Here is a 23,181-nt window from a genome sequence, read left to right as displayed (position 1 = left end):
GCTACTGCAAGACTTAGCTTAGAAAAGGAATGATTTAGTCTTCTTCACTGCCTCAGGAAACAATGCCATGAATGCACGTAAGAAATTAAATAGCACTTGAGAGATGAGTAAAAATAGTCTTATAAGTGGACGTGAATGCTTGAAATGGATGTCCTAACAACATAGTTTAAAAGTAGAAGGAGCTTTTAACTGTTGTCAGTGCTCTTCCCAAATAATCTGCACTGTTACTGCTAATTGGCATAAATCTTGCTCATAATACCCATAGCAGAGATTTGCTCCGAATCCATTGCTAATCCTATAAACTGGTGAGTTTGATAAAGTGGGTTGCTCTGGGCATTGCTAATTTTATTTTCATGCTTCCACTTGCTATCATTCATTAACCCCCAAATGGCAAGCTGGTCTGTATACACAAACAACAGAGCAATAGTCATCTTATTAGTGGCTATAACCGTGAGTGGGAAATGACAATAAAATGAATACATATACGATTTAAATAGGATGCCTTTTCTTGTGTGTTGGTATGATGCTACCTGCTAAAAAAAGGGCCAGGTTCTCATCAGCACATGCAAAATTAAATCTAGTACAAGGAAATTCTACATTGAATGGCATTATTTTTCATACGGCTTACTGCTATACCCCAGGCACCACAATAGGTAATGCTACTGCTCTTTGTGTCTCACTGTCTTATTCACTTAAAAGTACATATGTCACATTGTTTAAATTCTGCACCACATACAGTTATCAGAGCAGCTATCAAGCATTGATAGCATATCTAGGGCTCAAACCTGCCCACGTGTCTCACTGGGTGTAGTACTAACCAGGGTAAGTTCAAAGAGCAAATTCTGGCATTACAGTGGATGAGACATCCCTCATCAGTATTAGAGGAGATGCAAAGGACTGAATAAGCACCCCTAGGGTCTCTTCAGACACGTCTGTTTGTCGTGGTTTAATCCCAGCCAGCAACTAAGCACCGCACAACCGCTGGCTCACTCCCTCTACGTTGGGATGAGGGAGAGAATTGGAAGAGTGAAAGTGAGAAAACTCGTGGGTTGAGATAAAGACAGTTTAATAGGTAAAGCAAAAGCTGCGTGCACAAGCAAAGCAAAGCAAGGAATTCATTCATCACTCCCCATCGGCAGGCAGGTGTTCAGCCATCTCCAGGAAAGCAGGACTCCATCACATGTAACAGTGACTTGGGAAGACAAAACACCATAGCTCTGAACGTCCCCCCCATTCCTTCATCTTCCCCCAGCTTTATGTGCTGAGCGTGATGTCATATGGTATGGAATATCCCTTGGGTCAGCTGGGGTCAGCTGTCCTGGCTGTGTCCCCTCCCAACTTCTCGTGCACCCCCAGCCTCCTCGCTGGTGGGGTGGGGTGAGAAGCAGAAAAAGCCTTGACTCTGTGTAAGCACTGCTCAGCAGTAATGAAAACATCCCTGTATTATCAACGCTGTTTTCAGCACAAATCCAAAACATAGCCCCATACCAGCTACTGTGAAGAAAATTAACTCTATCCCAGCCAAAACCAGCACACCGTTTAAGGCAGAATTGGAGTGTACCACTGGAGCACAGTGGGAAGGCTTACAATATTGATGCTTTATTTTTAATTCAATATAGGTGAGCTGGGCACCTTAAAGAGGATTACAAAAACCAAGGCTCAGGCTGTAAGATAAGACTTCCCAGATTTCCATTTACATCCCGAAGAGAAGAAAAATCTGTTCAGGAAAAGACTGGAAACTTTATCTGCCAGCCACTGGCCTAAATTTTACATCTAGTAGCCAGAATAACATAAAAATCTACTTTTTCTTATGAGTCAATGTCTTATTGTGATATAATGCTTAATTATATGACCACCTGGTAGTCCTTAAATAACTGTATACTGATACAGTCTGGGTTTGCTTCCAGCGAAGGAAGTTTGGATGCAAAATAGCATGTCACTAAACTAGTAGTAACCAGAAGAGTTTGGTTTGTGTACTACTACCAGGAAGCTCCGCATTGGAGAGCTGCCCACTGCTCTCCCGGTAACGCGTGGCTCCTGAGCAGCACGGTCCTGCGCTCGGCAAGAGCCCCGTGCAAAACACGCCGTGTGTGCCAAAGTGATTTCCGCGGTCAGAACTCAACCGAATAAAAACTGTGACTTAATGCAACACACTAGAGGGACAGTGGCTGGATCTACAGAACCAGATCAGATAATTAGGGAAAAGAGACAGCATACTTCTCAGTAAAACTTTTTACACATAAGTCAGCTTGGATAAGAGAATTTAATATTTGCCTAGGTATTACAAAAAAGTGAAAAGCAGTTGCAGAGAAAAATATACCATTCGTTGTCTAAGGCTAATTTTCTTCTAGGCAGCCAGAGCTAGTTTTTTCTTTTATCCAAGAAAGCTGCCTTGGAACAAAAACAATACAATGATGTGGATTATGTATTCTCTTGGGGAAAGAAACAAAATATTTATCCTGGACTACAAAGGAAAAACAGTGTCAAGTTTTTAAAATTACTTCGGCATGTTTGTGTTCAAGACAACACAGCAAAATGCTTGTGAAATCATTCTAGTCTGCAAGTATCATGGTAGATTTGATGTTCCAAGAATTGACTGCACCAGCATGCTAATTGTCAGGATATGATTTTTAAATTTTTTTTAAAGGATGTTCATGTGTTGCCTTATTTGGTCACAGATGCTTTACTGCCTCTTGGTACAGAGGAAAAAATAAGGGGAAGAAAAAGGGCAGTTGGTTTAGTACAGTGACATTTTAGTGAACTCTAGCACCACATTCCCTATGGAAATATATATTCTGGACTGAACAGTATTTCTTCAGAGACGCCAATGAAAGTATAGCACTGGTCTTGTTACAATTACCTCTCTCCACTTAATCCTGCTATCCCGTGCTTCAGAGATGCTGTGTTTCTGTAGTTCTTATTGAACCCGACTGGAATTGCAGACATTCAACGTTTCTTAAAAAAGCTCAGCCTGAACTGTCTGCGCTAGATGTTTATGAGAGTGCTGGAGCAAATTGAAAGCATACCACTGTGGGTATAGAGAAGCTCTCCACAGAAGAGGCTGATATTGCTGGATTACCTGTCAAAAATGATCTGACATGAAAGGGGAAGGGAGCAAAGGGAAACTATAAAACATTTGAGGGGAAAAAAATAAAAATACAAAGTTTTAGACGTGATGTCAGTATAATCAGGGAGTAAAATCAGATGGATGCTTTGTATAATTCTTTTGACTTCAGTAGATTTGTACCAAGAGGCTTGTATGGCAATACAGATTTGGCCCTTTTGTCTACATTTCTTTTCATAACTGTATGTTCAGTCTTTATGCAGTGTCTACATATGAGTTTAGGTATGAGCTGCATTTCCACCATGAACAGACAGCAAGCCTTGTTTCTTTCTTGGCATCCACAACAAAATTAAAAAAAAAACCCAAGACAACAACAAACCAAACAAAACACCTGCATCTTTTTACTGACATTAAGGTATCAGCTTTGCTGAACCTAACAAAGGGTTATTTAACATCCCTTTGTTTTAACTGTAGTTGCAAAGTTACTGATCTCCACAGTCACAACGAGGAGTCAGAATCGGTGCTTTGAGGCAGGGTTGTTGGGTGCGTAAGTGAGATCAGAAGCTGACTCAAAATCTGCAAGGAACAAGAAATACTTTCTTTTCTGCAGAGGTGAGGATCAGCAGGAAGGGTTGGGGGCGGAAAGAATCTATGATATCTACCCCTGGAAAGGTGAAGACTAGTGCAAGGTGCTATCTGTGCTCATTATTGTCTCACACCAGCGTGCCGTTGAGAATGAATAGCTCAGTCCAGTTCCTGTCAGTGTCAGCGGCAGCAGAAAAGCCCCACGTGGGCAGATGCCAGGCTCGTGTTCTTCACACCAGCAGAAAGGATCCACTTATCATGGAAATGACATAGTCAATCTAAAGGGGTGAGGGCTGGGGAAGAGATGGAGAGTGAAGGATAGGTGAAGAACTGATGAATTCATGCAGCAATGGAGAAAGGAGGAAAAAATCCAGATGTGTTATTTCTGTGGTTCAAATAAGAAAAGCAGTACCCAGTTATCCTGGAGACAGAGCACAAAGGGGATGTAGACGTGTACAACCATCTGCAGCTGGCTGATCTGTGAGCTCATATAGTCACCTCTGCACCCGTAGAAGTGGAATTTGCTATTTCTTAGAGATTGGAAAAGAAACAGATACAGTTCTGCTTGTAAGTCTCTGGACGTCTCCTGTTTCTCTTATCATATATCTCTTGGGGGAATCTCATGGCAATTAGTTTCTAATTGCTTCAGTAGTCTACAACTCATTTTATGAGAAATGCCATCCAAATATAATGGTTCTTGCATGTTTCACAGAAGCAGAAATTAATTGCATCATAATTTTTAAAACTCCTCTTCTTTCTGTTCCCCCTTCTTCCATCACATAATACTTTATATTTCAAAAAGAAAGGTAAAATATTAAAAAGGATTTTTTTTTTTTAATCGGGTACTCTTCTGCCACTGCTCAATGGCAAAGATTCACCCTGATGTGCTGTACATTTATTATAATGGTGTAATTTGAATGATGCTCCCAAAATTAGTGTGGACCCTTTAATACCTCTCCCAGGTGCTATTTAGTTGGGGCAAGAAGGCTTTAACCTTCTGCCTTTCGGAATCCCCCTAGTAAATCAACCGCATCCTGGGATCATCTCCAAATGAAATTTGCTTGCCACACAGCAGCAAGGAGACGTGATAGGATTATAAAGCAGGACTATTTTTCACTGCAGAAATGCTTGAACTCACTCCAGACAATTATGCAGCCTGCCATTTTACACATCATCTATTTCAGTATTCCTGCATCAATTATTCCATTAACATTACTACATACTAAGCTAGAACTTGTCACTGGTCCTGTAGACATGGAAGGGACGGGATATATTTCAAATTAAAAAAAGAAAAAAAGGCATTTTCATGTGAGAAGCTTTGCGACATTCATTTCAGCAGCCTCGCTGCGTGTTCTGTACGAAGTATTATCTCACACCCTGCTTAACATTGTTAATTTCTACCCTAATATGGTTTAGCTCAGGACATAATGCTGAATTTTCCATTACTCTGTTAGCTGTCAGCTGAATTGAAAAGGCCTGTTAATTAGGAAAAAATTAATAGCTTTATTCAAAGATTAACAGAAATTAGGGTGAAAACAAAATTGTTCTGATAGGGAGGGCATACGTATTTGCTATAAATTCAGGAAATCTCCCAAAACACAAAGAACGTGTTCAGAATTATAATTAAGGAAGAAATTTTAACTCCCTGAAAGAACAGCTTGATGGCAATTGTTACTTTCCTTTAGATTTAATGTAGCATCTGTTACAATTTAATTTTTAAAGGACACCATTTTTAATTCCCATTAATCTCCAGAATTAACAGTGTAATAAAGATCCTTGCAAGCATTGAAATTTAACTAGTCAAAATGCCTTTAGGAGCCTTTACAGAACATTTTAGGAATTGAGCAACAGGTTTATTGCTAGGAGTGGAGTGAAATGCAAAGCCAGTGTTAATTAGATACAGAACCGGTTGCATCGTCTCATCTTCTTCACGAATTAGGCTGACTTGGACCCATAGGCTGCAAATGAAGTTACACTGTTGGAGGACAGGACGTTCATTGTCAGGATTGGAGATGCGTATTAGGAAGGATGACTTGAAGGCTGAATACTTCATACTGGTGTCTTTTTTCCATTAAAGTTGATAGCATGAAGTAAAAATGTTAGCTTTTCGACATCTCCTTTGATGAGAAAGTGTTCTGGATTTTGCAGATGTTGAACAAAGCAGAGGGGGACCCGTACGAAATATGAGCTCAGTGACACATCCAAGAATTAATTAATAGAAGAAGTATCTTTCGATATGATAAAAAGAGCAGAGATGTTTGAAAGGCTGTGTAGTTGGAGACCTAGACCCTGAATAAAGGCAGTGCAGGCTGAGATACAAATATGTGCATAAGCTGAATTGACAGAACAGTCTTGTCTGGTCAGAAAAGGTTTTTAATTACAGCTGAGTTAGAATGCATCTTCCCCAGGAAAAATTCTGATAATACATTGCTATAATCCTAATTAACATATGCTGTCTACCCCAAACGCCAAGGAAGACAAGGTTATCCATAGTGAAATGTGTTAGTGTGCTGCTGTGCTAGGGGTGACACAGCCAGTTCAAAACGTGCTGCCTTCAAAGCCAGCGCTGATGCCTGACTTAAACTGAAGTGTCCTCAAGCTCTCCTGATGCACTCATAATAACGGCAAGTCTGACACGGATTTTTCCCTAGCACTTATTTTGGAAGGAAGTTACTGATGTCAACAGAACTCACGACAATGTCAAATAACTACATTTCTTAAAGAGAGGCTGCCTCAGTGAGTAAAACACATCCACTTGTTACACGGAAACCAAATCTGTTCATATTTAATATAATGTCCTTTGTCACTCTGGGTGATTATCGAAGACAGGATTTCCTTTCTTGTGTCGCTCTACACCACATCACAAAGAGGCTGTAGGAACAAATCCCGCTATTTCGTACAACTGTGTAATCCTCTTCATTTTGCCAGAACTTTATTCTGCCTGAAAGCACTGTGCAGGCATGCTGCCCTCTGCTTCCGTGGCTGCATGCTGGGCAGTAGTTAGGCAGAATGGGTGGGTTGCAAGACAGTGGACTTATCCTTGGAAAATGGAAATGCAGGAATAAATCAGTTTTGTCCCCCAGTGAGGGTTCATCTTTGGCCACTGCTGTACTGGGCTGAAGTCCATAACCGTACCCAGGTGGGTGAAAGTACAAAGGGAGCTCTTTGGTAGCTGGCCAGTGTACTGTCCTTTGAAATGTTTGGGCTGAGAATTAAGTTCTTGATGCATCTGACCATGAAGTAATTAACCGGAGGAAGTATTTTTACATAATGCTGAGAGAAAAGAAGGAGGAGGAGCCAGGAACACTTACAGGACGTTGAGGAGGGAAAGACTCTCCCAGGGCACCCTTCTAGTGGGTAAGGAAAGCAGAGATGTCATCTTAGTCTTTTCAGCAGACAACACACACTGCGCGTGGGGACAAGAGCAGTTCTCACAGCTACAGTTTTACTTCCTCCCTTCACCACCATCTTCCCCAGCCCAAAGTCAGCAGGCAGAGGGGTGGCTGTGGGGACGCTGGTTCTGACCTCCTCATGCACTAGGTAGGTGCTGTGGCATGGGGTACGGAGATAAGGGCTCCTTGAGGGAAGCGGGGACCAGCTGTGAGACAAAGTCAGGGTGTGCCTGTTGGTCTCCTTCAGCCCCTAGAGCTTGCTTACAAGCAGTAAATGCTTGGTGTAGCTTTCCACCCTTCTGGGCCTGTTGGTCAGCTAACGGCAGTATTCTTCCTGTGCTCCCTGAAGATGGAGAGGGTTGCTTGCAGGCACGCACCAAACCATTCAGTCCTGGTACAGGGTGTTTTGTTTGTTTGTGCTTTAACCAGGGTGAGGATCTATTTACCAAGGCCTCTCCATCACCATCGGTACCATTGTTACAGTTAAAGAAAAACTTGCACAAAGCCAAACAAGAGCCTTTCTCTTTTTTTGAAGATATGCATAATAGGATCAGCAACAGCTATAGGTTTTAGGAGCTTGTTGCTGGAAATCCCATTAACTGGAAATTCCAGCCCGTTGGTTCTTCAGCCTGACCTTGAGTAGGTTGATAGGCTCCCTGTGCCCCTACTTTCAAGACTCCCATTTCAAGTAGTGTTGCTTGACCTTGGCCGTATAGTCATGCTACTTCCAAAGTCTCTGATGCTCTTTTCTAGTCCAGAACTACTTTTTCCTCTCAAGAGTGACGAGGGGGAAGAATGGTTTGATGGTTCTCTGAATTCTTAAGTGCTACCTGTTTTGGGGCAATTTGTGCTGGAAATCTTTCCTTTCATAGTCTTCATCTGTCACCTAGAATTTCTGGTTTTATGGTTTTCTGACTGGAGAAAGGGTAATCTTTTATATATTTGTGTTGATTGCTGTGCTCCTTATGCCCCCAAACTGCACAGCACATTCATCCTCAGCCTAATACCCTCATGAATGCAAGAGCAAGCCTTTCTTCTACATAAAAAGAATCAACAGCCTGAATATCTGTTTCATAGTCCCCTCCATATGTATAGGGAATGGGGATAACAAACTAACCTTTCTTCCAGAGGCTAATTGGATTTCACACAGTTTGGAAGCACTACTAATTCACCAGATATATTAAATTCAGCTTTAACATTCCTACTGGGTAGCTTGGCTATTGACCTTCCTCCCCCTTGCTTTTTATTCTATTCTTTTTCAAACTTATCCATTTCCAATACTTAAATAAACAGGCACCTTGTGCTGCAGCCCTCTTGAGAGCAGCATTTCTGCATGCATGAAGTCTTACAAGTTGCTGTGCACATACATGCATGAATATTTCTTATTCCACTTAAATAAGCATCACAAATGCTTATTATAGAAATAATGCATATTGGTGGGAAGCTGGTGTCCCTACTCTGGGTTAGTTGCATTTTAACAAAATAGTCCAAGTGGACATAAAGCACTCATAATCAACCTACTGTAGTTATACAGCCTAATTAAGAGGATCTGCTTTTTTCATCAATAAAAAGGTGTAAAAATTCCCTCTTGCATCAAAGAAAACACTTGATTATGCTGACTTGCCCAGAATGTTCTCTTCTGAAGGTGAGAAAGGATGAAAAAATCTCTACAGAAGAGTGGAATTTGATTGTTTCAATCAAACTATCTAGGCTTAAATGTAAGCCACGGTGCTCCATAAATACAAGAAAAAGTTGAGATCTCTGAATAATGTTTTAAAGAATGGAAATTTTACTGCATGTTTCTATTGAGAGGTCAAATTATGGGCCCTGAAACCTAGGTGGTAGAGATGATTTTTCCTACCCTTCATGATGGCTCGCTGCAAACACAGTAGTGAGGGGACAGCATGACCCTGGTCTTGCCAGGTTTCCATGTGTATGTTTGGTGGCATAGGAGAGCAGAGATGGAAGAGCAGACGGGTAGTTCAGAGAGGGGCTCCCCAAAGTCTAATTGCACATACTTCCATGGCATGGGCTGGGCATGCAGGAGTGCTCCTGATCCATTTTTGAATGTCAACATCCGTGCTTTTTCTGCTCATTTTTCTATTGCTTATCCATTTTAAGCAGTATTTTTTCATAAAAGCGGATAAGTAATTCTCTTTCTGTGACTGCAAATGTGGAATCTATTGAGTGAGTGTGTGCATACTTTAAAGAAATAATTGAATCCAAACATCTCTTCTTTTTAAATGCAGGAAACCAGAATCTAATAAAATGTAAATCAATTCAGTGTCTGCTTTGGGCTCGCAGTCTTCAGACTGTTAAAAAAAAAAAGACATTAAGTGCTGTGCATTCCAATATCAACATCTTTATTTTCCATCATATCCTCTGAACCCCTTAAGTCTTCTGAAATCTTTTTCTTTCTGGACATGTGGTGAAGAGCTTGTCAGAGAAGAGAAAGCAGTTCATTTAAAGTCTACTCCACATGTTGATTACTTTCTGATATTCACTCTGGCGCGTGAACTTACCGAGTCTTCCTGTGGACAAGTCCGTACGTGTTTGGTTTCCGTACCATGCTTTATTGATTGCAAACACCCGGCTGATTAATTGTAAAGCACAGTTGCCTTTGTGATTTAGGACTCTGGCTTCTCAGACCTGAAATAAACATACCACTGCCAATTTGACTTGGGGTACAGGTGTTGGAGTATAAATAAGTCCATCAGATTTCTGGTTTGAGTTAAAACAGAGTTTAAACAGATTTTAGTTACATTCTCAGCTCAGTTAACTCTCAGTGCCTATCTAGCTGCTAGTCTGACTTCCTTAGCTCTATCTAGCATCTAGTGCTGAAAGAGAAAGGACATGAGCAGGCATCTAAAATACGTTAATTGTCTTTAGCTAACAGATGGTTGGATGCGTTCAATTTTATAGCATTTATCAAAGCAACTTAGAAAATAAGAGTATGTCTTAATTCAGTTCTGCTCTTGATAGACTTTATGTGTGTATGGCATGCAAATTGTCTTCTATGGTCTTTTCAGCCTTAAAGGAAGCTGTTTCTGAAGACAATTTTTCCTCTGTCCTGAACTCTGGAAGCCTACAAGCTGAACAAGTATGATGATTTGAAGAAAGCAAAGGGGCATCTCTTTTCTTTGAGCATAACCGTTAGATCTGCAGAAACTTAGGGAACAGTTTGAAGCTACCTATGTTCTGGTATCTCTTTCTGTTCCGCTGTCGAAATTCTTAAAGAGGAGGGATATTACAGCGAGAACAGTTAACAAAGTCATTATGACTAAGGGGGAGAGGAGCAGAGGAAGAAGCCTTGCACAGAGTCAAGCAGTTGGTTAAAGGTGACAGTCCCCAAGATGGAAGATGTTCAGCCCCTGGGTCGAACCTGTGGTGGCGTTATTCCAAATCTCCTTTGCCAGACCTCTGCTGGCCATTTACGCAGAGGTCTTTCCTCCTTCCATGACATAAGGAAGAGATGGAAAGTCTGGAAGCAGGACTGTGTACATAAATCACTGTTCTGATTAATCACTAGCTACAGTGCCTGATCATTTATCATTCAGCTTCACCTGGCTCCATCAGCTAAAAATAGGAACCTCTGATAAAGACATTTCTCAGAAAGGTGAAAAAAACAGTTCAGTTAACCCTCCTGGTGACGTATTCCTCTTCAGAGACGCGCTCTGTCATCTTCTTGGCGCACAGTGATGGCCAATCCAGGCTACCAGAGGCCTCCTGCTAAAGTGGCAGCCACAGGAGCTGCAGAGCTTGATCCAGCAGTGAAAGCAACCAAAATGCGGCTGGAGCCTATGTTACTGCTGTGACGATGTTCATACTTGTAGTTGTAGAGAGTGACAGTGAGGGCAACCCATCAGCCATGCAGACCCAGCAAACTCTGTCATTCTGCAGATTATGAAAGGGAACAAAAGGAGCTGGTTCATCATAACACCCTTTTAAAGCACAGGAGGTTCTGCACTGGTAGGTGATTCAGACTAAGGCTTACGTCTTCAGGCTTTTGATTTCTAATTCTTTTTAATTATTTTATTTATTAGTGAATTACAATTTTTAAATACTGCTGCTGCCTCCTGGAGGATGGTAGAAATAGCCAGTTATTCACAGCTGGGCAGGTAGATACGCTGCGTATTTACTGCTCCTTTTCCAGGTGAACTCAGAGTATCTGTAGCATCACAGATATTTCAGCAAACTGTGAGCTCACATCCAGAGAGATGCTTGAGGGAAGCTCCATTTTGTCAAAATCCTGAAAAATGCTTAGTTCTACAACTACTGTATTAAAATGAACAAGAAGGCTCAGCATCTCTCAGAAGGCCGTATCTTTCCTTTCTGCAATTAAAATTGCTGCAGCAGACACTAATGAACTGTCACTGCAGAAATCCCCACTTGGAAATCCTAGCTATATTGTCCTCTCAGGGAAGGTTTTTCCAATATAAGCAGAGAAGGATTTCATTTAACAAGAAAAGAAACCACGCTTAATGAAAACCTACGGAACTGCAAACAGTTTTGTACTCCCTAAAATCTCTGTTAATCTCTACCACCTTCTATTTCTTCCATAATATATATTACAAAGTTTTTAAAAAATCAAACCTTGATACAAAGAAAAATGTTACCATCAAATCTATTAGAAATAATTACTTTGTAAGAAATAAATTTGTGCCTCATCGACTGGAGTGTGAAGATTTAACTTCCTTCTTTGGAATTGCTTAAGCTACAGGAATTGGAGAGAAAACATTTCATGCAGTATGATCCTTTTTAAGTCAATATTGTCTTTTTAATCCTGAATTTCAAATTAAATATTATCCTCCTTTAAACAAAGAGCAAAATGCAGCATTTAAAAACAACGATTTTCAGGTTATCAGCTGGGGTAAATTTGTATTGATGTGAACTTTCTTTCAGGGTTTTCATGGTGTTCCAGACTAATTATTGGCTATAATTAGAATAGTAGATTAGAGTAAGCTAAAGCAGAACATATACTTTCAAAACAGTCCAGACTGCTGGGAGGGAGCCGTGTACTTTTTTTTTTCTAACTGAGAAAACATGAGAAAAAAGACTTTTGAAGAATGGAGATAAGAAGCTTATAAGGTTATTCAGGAGTCACTAAAAACCCCTAAAACAATTAATGCAGGGTAGAGGTTTGGCCTTGCTTGTCAAGAACAACCCTGAAATGTTCCATGCTGGCTAATAAGGTCTCGAACCAGCTATCCCAGCAGAGCAGCCCATGATCCCGCTTCCCAGCTTGCATCCTCTTCAGCTTCTTGTCCTTCAGGGACGAGCACATCTAGGGCTTTCTCCTGGTGTTTCTCTTTTTCTATGCACCACTTAGGCAAGCTGGCTCTGGTGCTGTAAGATCCAGCACTTAAGTCGCATGTTTTCATAAAGAAAGTTTACTCCAGTGACTTTATGTAGACAGCAAAACATATGGGGCACGTGTCAGGGCCACACAGTAATGATGAAGGATTTAAGTTTAATAAACAAAAGGTAAATAGAAAATACCACACAGGCGGTGAACATAAGCAACATAGCTAAAACTGCACGATATGTGACACCTGTAATTTTCTGAATTCTGCAACATTTTGCACTATTGAATGAGAGTGAGGTTGTTTTTTGGCTGTCTTTTCTACCGTGTTGTGGTGAGTTCTTAATAGTGGAAGTTACAGCAGGAAACAAAAGGGAACAAATAAAGCAAATACAGAAGTTATTGTTTCCTGAATATTACGAGCTCAACAAGTAGATTATTTAATTTCTTTCCCAGTCTCTAATAGTCATCCAGCCAGCTGTTCATAATTATAAAATACACATAATAACCTACTATCTGAAGGAACAAGAATGCAGCAAAGTGAATTGCAAGTATATCTGCTTGACGTGTAATCAGGTTTCTATCCTTGTGCATGCTGGTAGTTTTCCATCGCGTTTGGACCCTTGATCTGAAGGATTTCTTGGTTGCCTGGACTTTCTTTTTGCTTGTGGTGGTTGTGGGGAGTTCAAAGACAAAATATACACTTTGACTTAATGACCTGGAGACAATAAAGGCATCTGTGGGTTCCTTCTGATTCCATCTAAAAGGCTGGGAAATTTTTGAACCCTTATGTTGTGATCTAGCTTTGCACTACGTTTAACTGCGCAGTGGTTTCTGTACTGAAGGGTGAGCTAAATAACCCGTGAGTCTTTTCCATGGCATAGGTATAGTATTAGCATTCAGATGGGAACTTGTGTATTGAGCCAAACCCAATTATTTGCAAATGAATCAGTGCCACGCATCCTCAGGGGGAGGACTGTAATACCAAGTGCTGGTTTGAAATGTCATCTTTTCTGTGGGAGAATTCTCTATAGGTAACATGCTAACTGTTTTCAACCTAATTTTAGGCAAACAGAAATTGGAATTCACTGAAGTTTGCAAAGAAAATTCTGCCTTTGATCAAAGCCATAGCAGATTTCAGCTTGCTCCATTTTGAAAGTCATGCCAATGTGAAAAGCAAGCTTTTCGCTAATGTTTGGCATCGTAACCAGAGCTGGCACTCTTAGGCAGTGCTTTAATTATACATTATATTAACCAGTGTGAAATACTGAGCCTTATTAAGATAGCCAAAAGCCTTCTTTATAGTTGATTTATTAGAGCTTGAAATTAACTTTTCACAGTCCAGCTCAAAGAGATCAGTAGATACGGAAATTCAGCTCTGTCTACAGTAAGTTTCCCCATGGTTATCTCCAGTGCTCTCTCCACTCCCTTGCAATGCATCTACCCTCTGTAAAGACCCCAGTGCCCAGACATGCCAAAACACTGGGCATCAGCTGTCAGCCTGATACCTCCATGATAAATGTCAGTGCCAATCTTGCGGTCGCTTGGAATGGTCTCCTGAAAAAATGGAACTTCCAAAAAAACCACGTTGACCCTGGGCTCACCTGGGTGCTCAGATGTGTGGCTGGTGGGCTGCACCAGGCTGGCTGATGCTGGAGATGTTCCACTCTGGTGTGCTTGCAGATGAGCATTTTTGCTCCTCCTGACACAGTACTTAGTATGTGGCTGGGATGTCAGGAGCTCAGGCTGAAGTTCTAGACAAAGTCAATTGGATAGAGGTACTTTGTTGTCCCTCTAGCCCTCGGAGGCAGGTGCTGTGCTGAACACTTGCCTCTTGAATAGCTACCCGAAGGCTTTGAAGTTGGGCCTTCCAACATTTTCTGAGTAGTGTTTTTCACCTCTTCAAAATAACAGTGTTACTTTCCACTTCATATGAGTTTTCAAAGCATTTTCTGAAGATGGAAGAGCATCATCTTTCTTTGCCTCAGAAGAGCACCTATCAGCTTGCCAGGAGCCTGAATAAAAGGCAATTTTCTACAAGATACTGATGACAAGTCTGGGTGTTTATTGATCTCTCCAAAGAGCAATGATGTGCATGTTTTCCTCTAGTTGTTGCACTGAGATGATTCAGATTAACTTTAGGTACGTGGAGATAACACAGTAGCATTACCATGAGTTACTGTGTGATTATCACTGGTTCCAGTGGAGTGACCATTGGCATAGTTATCTTGCTGTTGCTGTGTAATCACATCAATTATATCACTGGTAACTGTGTAAATTACCACAACTGTAACTGTGTAAAGATCTGAATGGCTAATTACTCACACCGCAGCACCCAGAAAAGTGGATGCTGAACGGCCACCAGCAATACTGTCCTGGCTGATACAAAAGATGCACAGCAGTGCTTTCAGCTTTGCTGGCCAACCCCCTGCACAAGTGGTAGAGGGGAAGGCAAGTGGTACTAAGGTCTCCTGCCCCTAAGTACCTGCAGGTGCAAAGGTATTACCTGCTTGAAGTGCTAATGGTGTTAAGTGGAGACACCTTCTGTAGGACTGTGTTGCTTTTCAGCCCTCCTTGATATTCCCACTAAAATAAGCAAAGCCATAAATGTCCTCAGCGGACATCCGGAGTCTGCTGGACTTGGTATCTTACTGTCTCCCACACCTATGTGGGTTGGGATCTGAACAGGCAAAGTCTAATGAGACTGCAGCCACAGTCTTTTTTCAGTCAGAGCAAAACCTGTATATCCTTTCATTTGTCAATATTTAATGCCAGATGGCAGAAGACAGGCATGAGAGGCTGTACCTCCTGCAGCGTGCTCCAGCTGAAAGTGAGCTGCAGCAGAGCCAGGCCCATTACTTTAGAAAGGCAGCACAGAACAAGAGGTCTTAACATGTCCCAAAATATCTTCATGGGGCTTCAGTTCTCGTTATGATGGCAACATCGGACAGGATGCGGTAGCCCATTTCCTTGCAATAGCATGCAAGTATGAAGTAGGTGTCTGTAGCCAAGAGGCCTAGAGAATATCCATTCTGTGTACTTGCATGCTCCACAAGAACATTTCCTAACATGACATAAGAAATCTGAGTCCTATTTCAAACAAACCAAAATATAATAACCCAGGAACAATGCCTTCAAGTATATTACATTGCAGAAAAAGAGTAGGAGCCAACCATGGGCATCGCTATTGTCCCAGGTCACTCAGATATCCCTGGGGAGTTTGTAATGCCCCACACTATGGGAAAAAATTAAATAGGACCCTCTAGCTGTATAGAGAGCTGAGTTGTCCACCAGTCAGCGAGACGATATTCCTCAGCCAGCTGGGAGGACAGTGGCAGATGGTAATTTCATCCTATACATCATCTCCCAGCTAATTACAGAGAAGTAGGAGGACAGAAGACAAAGATGCAAGCCTGATGTGCCCTTGTGTCCCAATAGTCAGCCCACCCTTTGAATAAGATTTATCGCTAGGACGTCCTTTTCAAAGTCTTTAGAACTTCCTCCATTTTCCTTGTTCCTGTACCTAATCAGGTATTTTGCTTGTTTTTTGTGATGAATGTTGGTTGTTCACATCATGATTTTGTTAAAAATATTGTTAAAACAACAAGTCCATCATCTGTAGAGTAGTAGGGAGAGTTACAGATCTCTGCCAGTTGAATATGGGGACTAGCTCCCAGTGTGATGGCATTTTAAACTTTTCTCCTGATAGCATGCTTCCAGCGACCTGCCATGCATTTTCAGATTTCCAAACTCTCAGATATCAGGTCTCTGATGAAATCCGTGGACCTGGAGCTCCCACATCTTGTGCTTTGCTTCTATTTGATGCTGCAAGGCAAGGCACAGGTCTGGAGCTCCAGGTACTGCAAGATATAATTTCCCTCTATTTAGGATGGCAAAAAAGAGAAGCAAGGTATTCAGAGCCGTTAGCCAGCATGACCATGTCTTCTCTTTATCTCAAACAGCCTTCTACATCCTGCTTTTGTGGTGTCCCCAGACAGGGGTCTTAGTTTTAGGTGACTGAAAGCTATTGCTTTTCCTTTTCCCGCAGAGCTGTCCTAGGGCAGAGCTCCCACACTGGCGGCTGCCGCACACCTCCCCTCCCCTGGCTTGTGCCTTTCCCACTTGGTAGCCGCCTTCCCCACCGCTCGGCCTTCTGTGGGATGGGCAGCTCTGCAGTGAGGAATGGTGCTTTATCATCCCGTGTCTGGGTGGCAAAAGCAGGGAGGAGGACACACAACATCTGGAGTAAATCTGTGGATTTAAATGATGCTTGCGTGCGAAGGGCGTCCAGTGACACTTTGGGCCTCTCCCTCAATGGCGCAGATAAACCTTTTGGCTTTAAAACTTGTCATCAAGCTTGCCTGCTCAGGAGGAGTCACATTTCTGCACCTGTGCTGTGCCCAGCAGTTCTTTGCCTTCTTTAGTGGTTCTTTGAGCTTTTAGGCTCTGTTGGTACTAAGATACTCATCAGCACGGGCAGTTGGTGTCACAGCCTTGCCCACCAACGTGGCATGGGGGGCACCCCTGCTTCTTATTTTAGAAGTAGCTCAGGAATGCCTGTGTGGATTGGAAATGCCATACCTCATAGAATTTGCAAGGTAGTTGGGATTTTTTTTTTTTTCTCTTTTTTTTAATTATACTTCTACGCTTGACTTGCCCAGAGAAGTTGTGTGTTGTGCACCAGGCTTACGGGAAGTAGGACCGAATTAGCATGGGACAGGGGGAACAGCGGAGAGGCAGCTCCCTCCTGTTTAAAATAAAACTAAGCCACATCAGAATGTTGCCAATTAAAAATAAAATGAATGACTTTGCTCTCTCTGTAGGTGACCTGTCTCCACGATTTCTTTGGGGATGATGATGTGTTTATCGCCTGTGGTCCAGAAAAATTCCGCTATGCACAGGATGACTTTTCTCTGGATGAAAGCGGTAACATCAAACACACACTGCTCTCCAGTCTGTGTTTTTATTTGATTTCCATTCAGTTGCTTGTATCAGATAATAATGCTGCATGCTTTTGTTCTGTTTTTAAGACCCTAGTACATGGAATTTAACATCCTTTTGTGATACTTGTACAGTCAGCGGGTATTATAATCGGGCAAATACTGACTGAGGTAGCCCAAGTCAGAACAGATGGACTCCTACACCATTCGATATTTACTGCAAAATCTGATAGTGTATATCCTTTCAATCTTATCCAGTTGCAGTCAGATAGATACATTTTTCTTGAGAACTAAACAGCAGAAGGACTCTTGTCCTTACGTACACATGGGAACAAGCACAGTTAAAAGAAAAATCACTCCCTCCACTGCTTTCTTCTGCTGATACAAAAAGCAGGGCAGTAATTCCCTTTTTTTGGGGGGGGGGGACGGGGACAGCACCATTATTTGTCCCTGTTACAACTGCAAGCACAGATCTGTAATAATGTGAGTCTCTATGATCAATTAAGCCATGAAATCTTTGATTTCACAGAATATACGGAGCTTGCTTGTAGGAGTTACCACCTACCCCACCTGGCAACTGTATACACCAACAGCGCAGGCTGTCTGCTGGTGCCAGTGAGTGCAGCAAGAGTAAATTAATGTAACTTTGACCATTTAAACAAGAAGAAAATGCGGTCTCCAAACATTCAGACTCATTTCCCAAAGCTCTAGGTATCCTGTATAAGGAACAGGACCCCCATGCTGTCTTACATGCTACAAACTGGCTCGGCATTGGAGACCAAAGAGGACTTCTGCTGTATGCCAGGAAGTCAAGCAGCCTCTAATCTTCAAACACTGTATTTTTATGACTCCTTTGCAAGTCTGATTTTATTTGATGCTGGTACTTCTGACCTGTGTACTCCAGATGAACCCATTTGATGGTCTTTGGTAATGCAAAGAAAGTTTCCAAGGTTCAGCTGAAACTTTGCAGGCAGAGAATAAAGCCTGTGTCAGGCTGGGGAAGCGATCTGTAACCTGAGCTTCATATTTTTTTTTAACACTCAGCAGTTGAGTCAGCTCCACAGGGAGTTCCACACTGTAAAACAGTTTGGATGCAACCCTAGCAGAACAACTTGATGGGAAGCCCAGCTCTCTGCCTACACTCCTGGTTACTACTGGTTTTTCCAGCTTGGATTTGTCTAGGAAAAATAAGCCAGCCCTGCTGTTGGGAAGGCACTGAGTAACTGCAGCTCTCAGTGGTATTTTCAGGGGAGTAGGGGTGCCCTGCACCTCTCAAGAAGCAGATGAGAAGCTATTAGCCAGCAGCGTTTTCCCATGATACACCCATAATCCCTCCTCGTTATGAGTCAGAAGCTGCAAGGAGAACTGTAAGTCCTGAGGTCTTGCAGATGAATGTCACTTATTAAAATCTCCTCTGTCATGGGGTACTTTTTCTTGCCTGTTTGGATGACATGCACTTGGATTGCTGGTTATTATGTTCACTCTGGCAGGACATCAGGAAACGAAATGAGAACTAGCATAAGAGAGGATTATGTCATCTTTTTCCTCCTGACTGCCCACCACAGCTTCCGCCCTATAATCCCTGTTGCTGAGCACCTTCCAGATGACGTTGCTCCGTCTCCTTCGTACCCACTGGTTTCAGCATCAGCCCACAGAAATGTCATGCCCCCTGTGATGTTTAGAGGCCTGTTTACACTAACTTCAGCACAGTCAGGTTTCCACCTTTAGAACCTTGTTTCAAGATGTGCAAATGCTCAGTGATTGCCTTTGGTGTCCTGACGCTTGCCAACGGCTGAGCTGGAGGAATTCCTCGGTGTCAGCCTTTCTGTGCTGGAAAATGCAAAGCTGAGTTTCTTCTCAAGGAGTTACTCCCCTGGGAAGAAAATAAATTTGAAAGCTCCTGAAAAGACGCAACATAAAGTATTTTCACTTTTTAGGTTTATTTTTTTAGGGAGTAATTCAGGTGACTAAACATAGATGTCTGACACCCTTTGAGACCCCCTTGGTTTCTGAGATACCCACGTGATATATGATTGACAGATATCACATAGGGGCACCAGGAGACCCACTCTGTTCTGGGGAGGCTGTACTCTAGTGTATCTCACGTAGCATTTGGGGCCTATGGCTGGGCAAATGAATCGTACTCTAAGACTGAAATGTTGCACTATTGTTAAACAGCTATATGTAAGAGCTTTGAAAAATATTACTTCTGCAGTGACTGAAGATGATTTTTCGCCATGTTTTGGCTTGGCTGGTTAACACCAGGAGCAGTTATTTGCACACTCTCCCTAGTGGCTATTTCACAGTGTCTCATCAAACACTATATTCTTTAGTATCGAGAAGGGATAGTCTACCTTCCACACCTCCCCCCTCCAGTCATTACTGCTCTTCATGTATAAAAAATTGGGGCTATATAGGTGCTGGAGCCCTACAAGCCTTTATATGGCATCATCTGTGAGAAGTCAAGTACCTTTGAAAAAAAAAAAAACATACAACTTTTTCTGTCCCAGATTTACAGTTTCTAAAATCCATTTAGCAGGAGAGAGAATAAACTCATTGTAGATTTAATTATCACCACGCAGCATCCCTGGAGCACAGGGCATCCTCTCTTCATCTTCTTGTACTGCATGACCCAACAGCAAACTCTCTCGCAAACCATCTGGAAGAAGAAGAGACTGACTCTTGACTGTCTGAGAATGAGGAAAGCGTGGGCAAAACTTTAAGGCAATTACATTTTCATAGATATACTGATACATAAATAAATAACACATACATTTAGGTCAGACAACTTGTTTTCAGCTGACCAATTATTTATCTGCTATGCGCTGCCTTAGCTGATTCCCATTAGGGAATCCAGTCAAGGGAGTCCTCAGTCCAGCCCATGCATGCTGAGCTGAACTTTTCCATAAAAAACTGTCTGTATGTGGAACATCTATTCACGTCTATAAAAAAGACCTGTTTTTCACATCTTGGTGAGGACAATCTGTTGTAGGAGATGAGGTGAGACCAGTTAGCATTTGACAAAAAGGAAATCCCCTTTTTATTGCCGCCTTCTTAACTGGGTTAAGTTAATAACTTGAGGGGTGAAAAGTGCTTTTTCTGTTAGCTCTCAACGTAAATAAACCCTGGTTTTGAAGATCTGGCATGGCTGAAATCCTGGGACACACAGAGGTTTGTTAGCATTTCAGTTCCCTTCTGCAGGACACTGTAGATCATGTTTACATTTTCCACTCTTCCTAGCCTATTTATTTTTTAAGAAAACACAGTTGGGGTTCTCATCTGCTCATGTCTTTAAGTACATAAATCTAGTAGACTTGTTTATACAAACCTTTCTGAAAGGGATGAGTGGCCAGGACAGAGGACGTGTTTTGTAAAACCATTTCGTCGTCTTTGCTTTCTGCATCTGAAAAGTTGCAGCTTGTTGAAACCACAGAAGAGGTTGATTCAGGCTGGGTGAAAGCCTCCTGGGGCAGATGTCCCATCTGCCACTTAGAGACCTTTACGTCATGCCATGAGCTGTTTGCTGGCTTTCTGCACCTGCATAAATTGCACTCATCATTCCTACTACTAGGTCTTCATGGAAGGGTTACAGCAAATTAACTGTTTTTTTGCCCGGATTCTTCCCTCAGTCAGTGTTGAGCATTTTCATTGTGCTCGCTAGTTGGTGAGAACCAAGGCAAGGGGAAGAGCAGAAAATCTTTGGTAGGACACAGGTATGGAGATGGGCCCTGCTAGGGAGCCAGCCTGATCTTGACGTACGCTGTCTCAGCACCTCCTCTAGAGGAGCAAAGCTGTTCTTCTTTTTGACCTCCCCCTAAAAAGTCTCCTTTCTGCTCTGGAGAAAATGTGGAGATATCAGCTTTTCCCTTGCCGTTGATGTTTTCTACAGCTCTTTGGAGACAAAGCACTAAGCTGCCCATGGGTGTTTCATACCTTGTGTCCATAGGCAGCGAGAGTAGGTAGGGACGTAACCACGGTTGCTGTCTGTTTCCTTAGAGTGCCGGGTGATGAAAGGGAGCCCTGCGGCTGCCACGGGCAGTAAGTCATCTCCCACCCCTCAGAAGAGCTCAGCAAAGAGTCCAGCCCCCATGCGCCGGAGCAAGTCTCCAGCCGATTCAGGTAACCATCAAGATGGTGAGTGATTGTTTTCTGGTGTCTGAATATTAACTGCGCTCAAAAGAAAAACACATATTGTGTGTCTTTGGATGCACTGACCTTGGGTGTTTGCATATGAAACTTCGGCATTTTTAAAAAAAAAGAAGCTGGTGCTAGTGTACAGGGGCACTTAACAAATATTGGAGAGGAATTCTCTGGTGGGTGAAGTGCAGTTGTGGCTTTAGGTCATACCACCCAGTCTCGCAGCCTCCTGCCCTAACAAAATTTTAAAAGAAGATTCCATTTCACAGGCAGGAGATCAAGGCCCAGAGTGCTCCCATATATTCCCTGGAGATACAGACTGATTTAGAATAACCTCCTGTGCAATGCAAATGTTAATTATTGTACAGGTCAGAAGTGTCCCCTTCTAGTCATTATTTAAAGAAGACCAGGGACCTTGGAATTGGAGAACTGGTGGTGGGTTTATAGATGTGATACTGAGACGTTCATTCAGTAATAGAAGAGAAGGAAAATGGGAATCCTGACTTGCTGCTGCAGCTTGCACCATTTGAAATGCCTGCCTCCCTCTTCAATAGCAATTGGTTTGGTGGTGTAGCACACCTGGAGAGCTGCAGAGCCTATAAATTAAAGGCTGGGTTGAATATCACACTTCTGGTAATTGATAGTTTTTAGAGTCATGATGGAGAGGGTGGATCTCTAGGTGTGTCATTTGTCTGCCTGGTTTTTTCCAAAAGAGAACCAGACGTGGCCTTTCACTAAAATGGCCACATCACCAAATAAGCACTTCAGGATTCCAGGAGAGCTTCATAGCTTAAATTCAAGTGACCCACCGTACTAACAGAGGTGATATAAAACAGAAATTGCTTTTCACCTTCACGGTAACATATTGCATATTGCATGTGAACACCACACAACAGCTGACCATCAGTAGATATTGGATTACTGGATATAAAATTCTCCTGACAGTATTCAGAAAGGTTTTCCCCAGGAAGTAGTTAATTTGTTTAGGGTTTCTCGATGTTCTTTAGCTGCTTAAAGAGACAATATGAAATTGGTGGGCACATGGCAAGACTCTGTGATTTTAAAAAAGTTACTTCTCTGTAAGGTGATTCTGCATTCATAGAGTTTTCCTTCAAGATTCCAGTGTCGGCTGTTCTTAAACTCAGGCTTGCTATAATCTAAAAAGCTTTTACAATCCCAAATGCATGGTAAAGTTGCGTAGGTACATTGAAGGCATGATGGAAAATACGTTGTTGATTTAAAAAAACCCAAACCACTCCCATTCAATGATCTGGCACTCAGCTCACGCATGAGTTGTGAAACAGCATTTAAACCTTCTCCATAAGCATCAGGTGCTAATTACCACCTGAACTAGACTTTATTGCATGAACATATAGTCTAATGTGAAATGGCAACTATTGTGTTCCTGATTTTAACTGACTGAAAGACTCACAGGAACAAAATGGTGAGTCATCTGATGAAGTTTAATGAACACAGTTAGTAGAGCCTTTCAGAAGGAGATTAAAATAACCAGAAATGCTGAACAATAGCCAGCTCCTGGAGTTAAGGCCAGTAATGAAGGACAAATCAGATTTCTTTAATCCATCTAGACAAGGGTCTTTCGTACTTCTCTGTGATTTCAATACAGAAAAAAATGGCAGCCTGTCCTGCTTAATGAGAATAAAAAAAGACTGAACTCTTTCAGCACTGGAAAGGTAATCAAAGACTGTTGTTTTCTCAGGATAGAGAGAAAAAAGAATACCCACTTGTGTTCTTGTCCCT

At 42.1% G+C, this 23,181-nt stretch overlaps 1 protein-coding gene across 3 annotated transcripts in view; it reads left to right on the top strand.

Moving 5' to 3' along the window:
• The window catches only part of DCX (doublecortin), an 88,896-nt gene that overhangs the window by 54,356 nt on the left and 11,359 nt on the right, over positions 1 to 23,181 (top strand). For 2 of the 3 annotated variants that reach the window (XM_050901604.1, XM_050901603.1), the window contains exons 5-6: positions 17,167 to 17,269; positions 21,280 to 21,417. In XM_050901604.1, the coding sequence (XP_050757561.1) occupies positions 17,167 to 17,269; positions 21,280 to 21,417 (241 nt within the window). The remainder of the gene's footprint in view (positions 1 to 17,166; positions 17,270 to 21,279; positions 21,418 to 23,181) is intronic. The other variant, XM_050901606.1, reaches the window with a different exon arrangement.

The sequence above is a fragment of the Gymnogyps californianus genome, chromosome 9, assembly GCF_018139145.2.
Source record: "Gymnogyps californianus isolate 813 chromosome 9, ASM1813914v2, whole genome shotgun sequence".
Lineage (NCBI taxonomy): Eukaryota > Metazoa > Chordata > Aves > Accipitriformes > Cathartidae > Gymnogyps > Gymnogyps californianus.
This window is presented reverse-complemented; position numbering and strand designations above follow the sequence as displayed.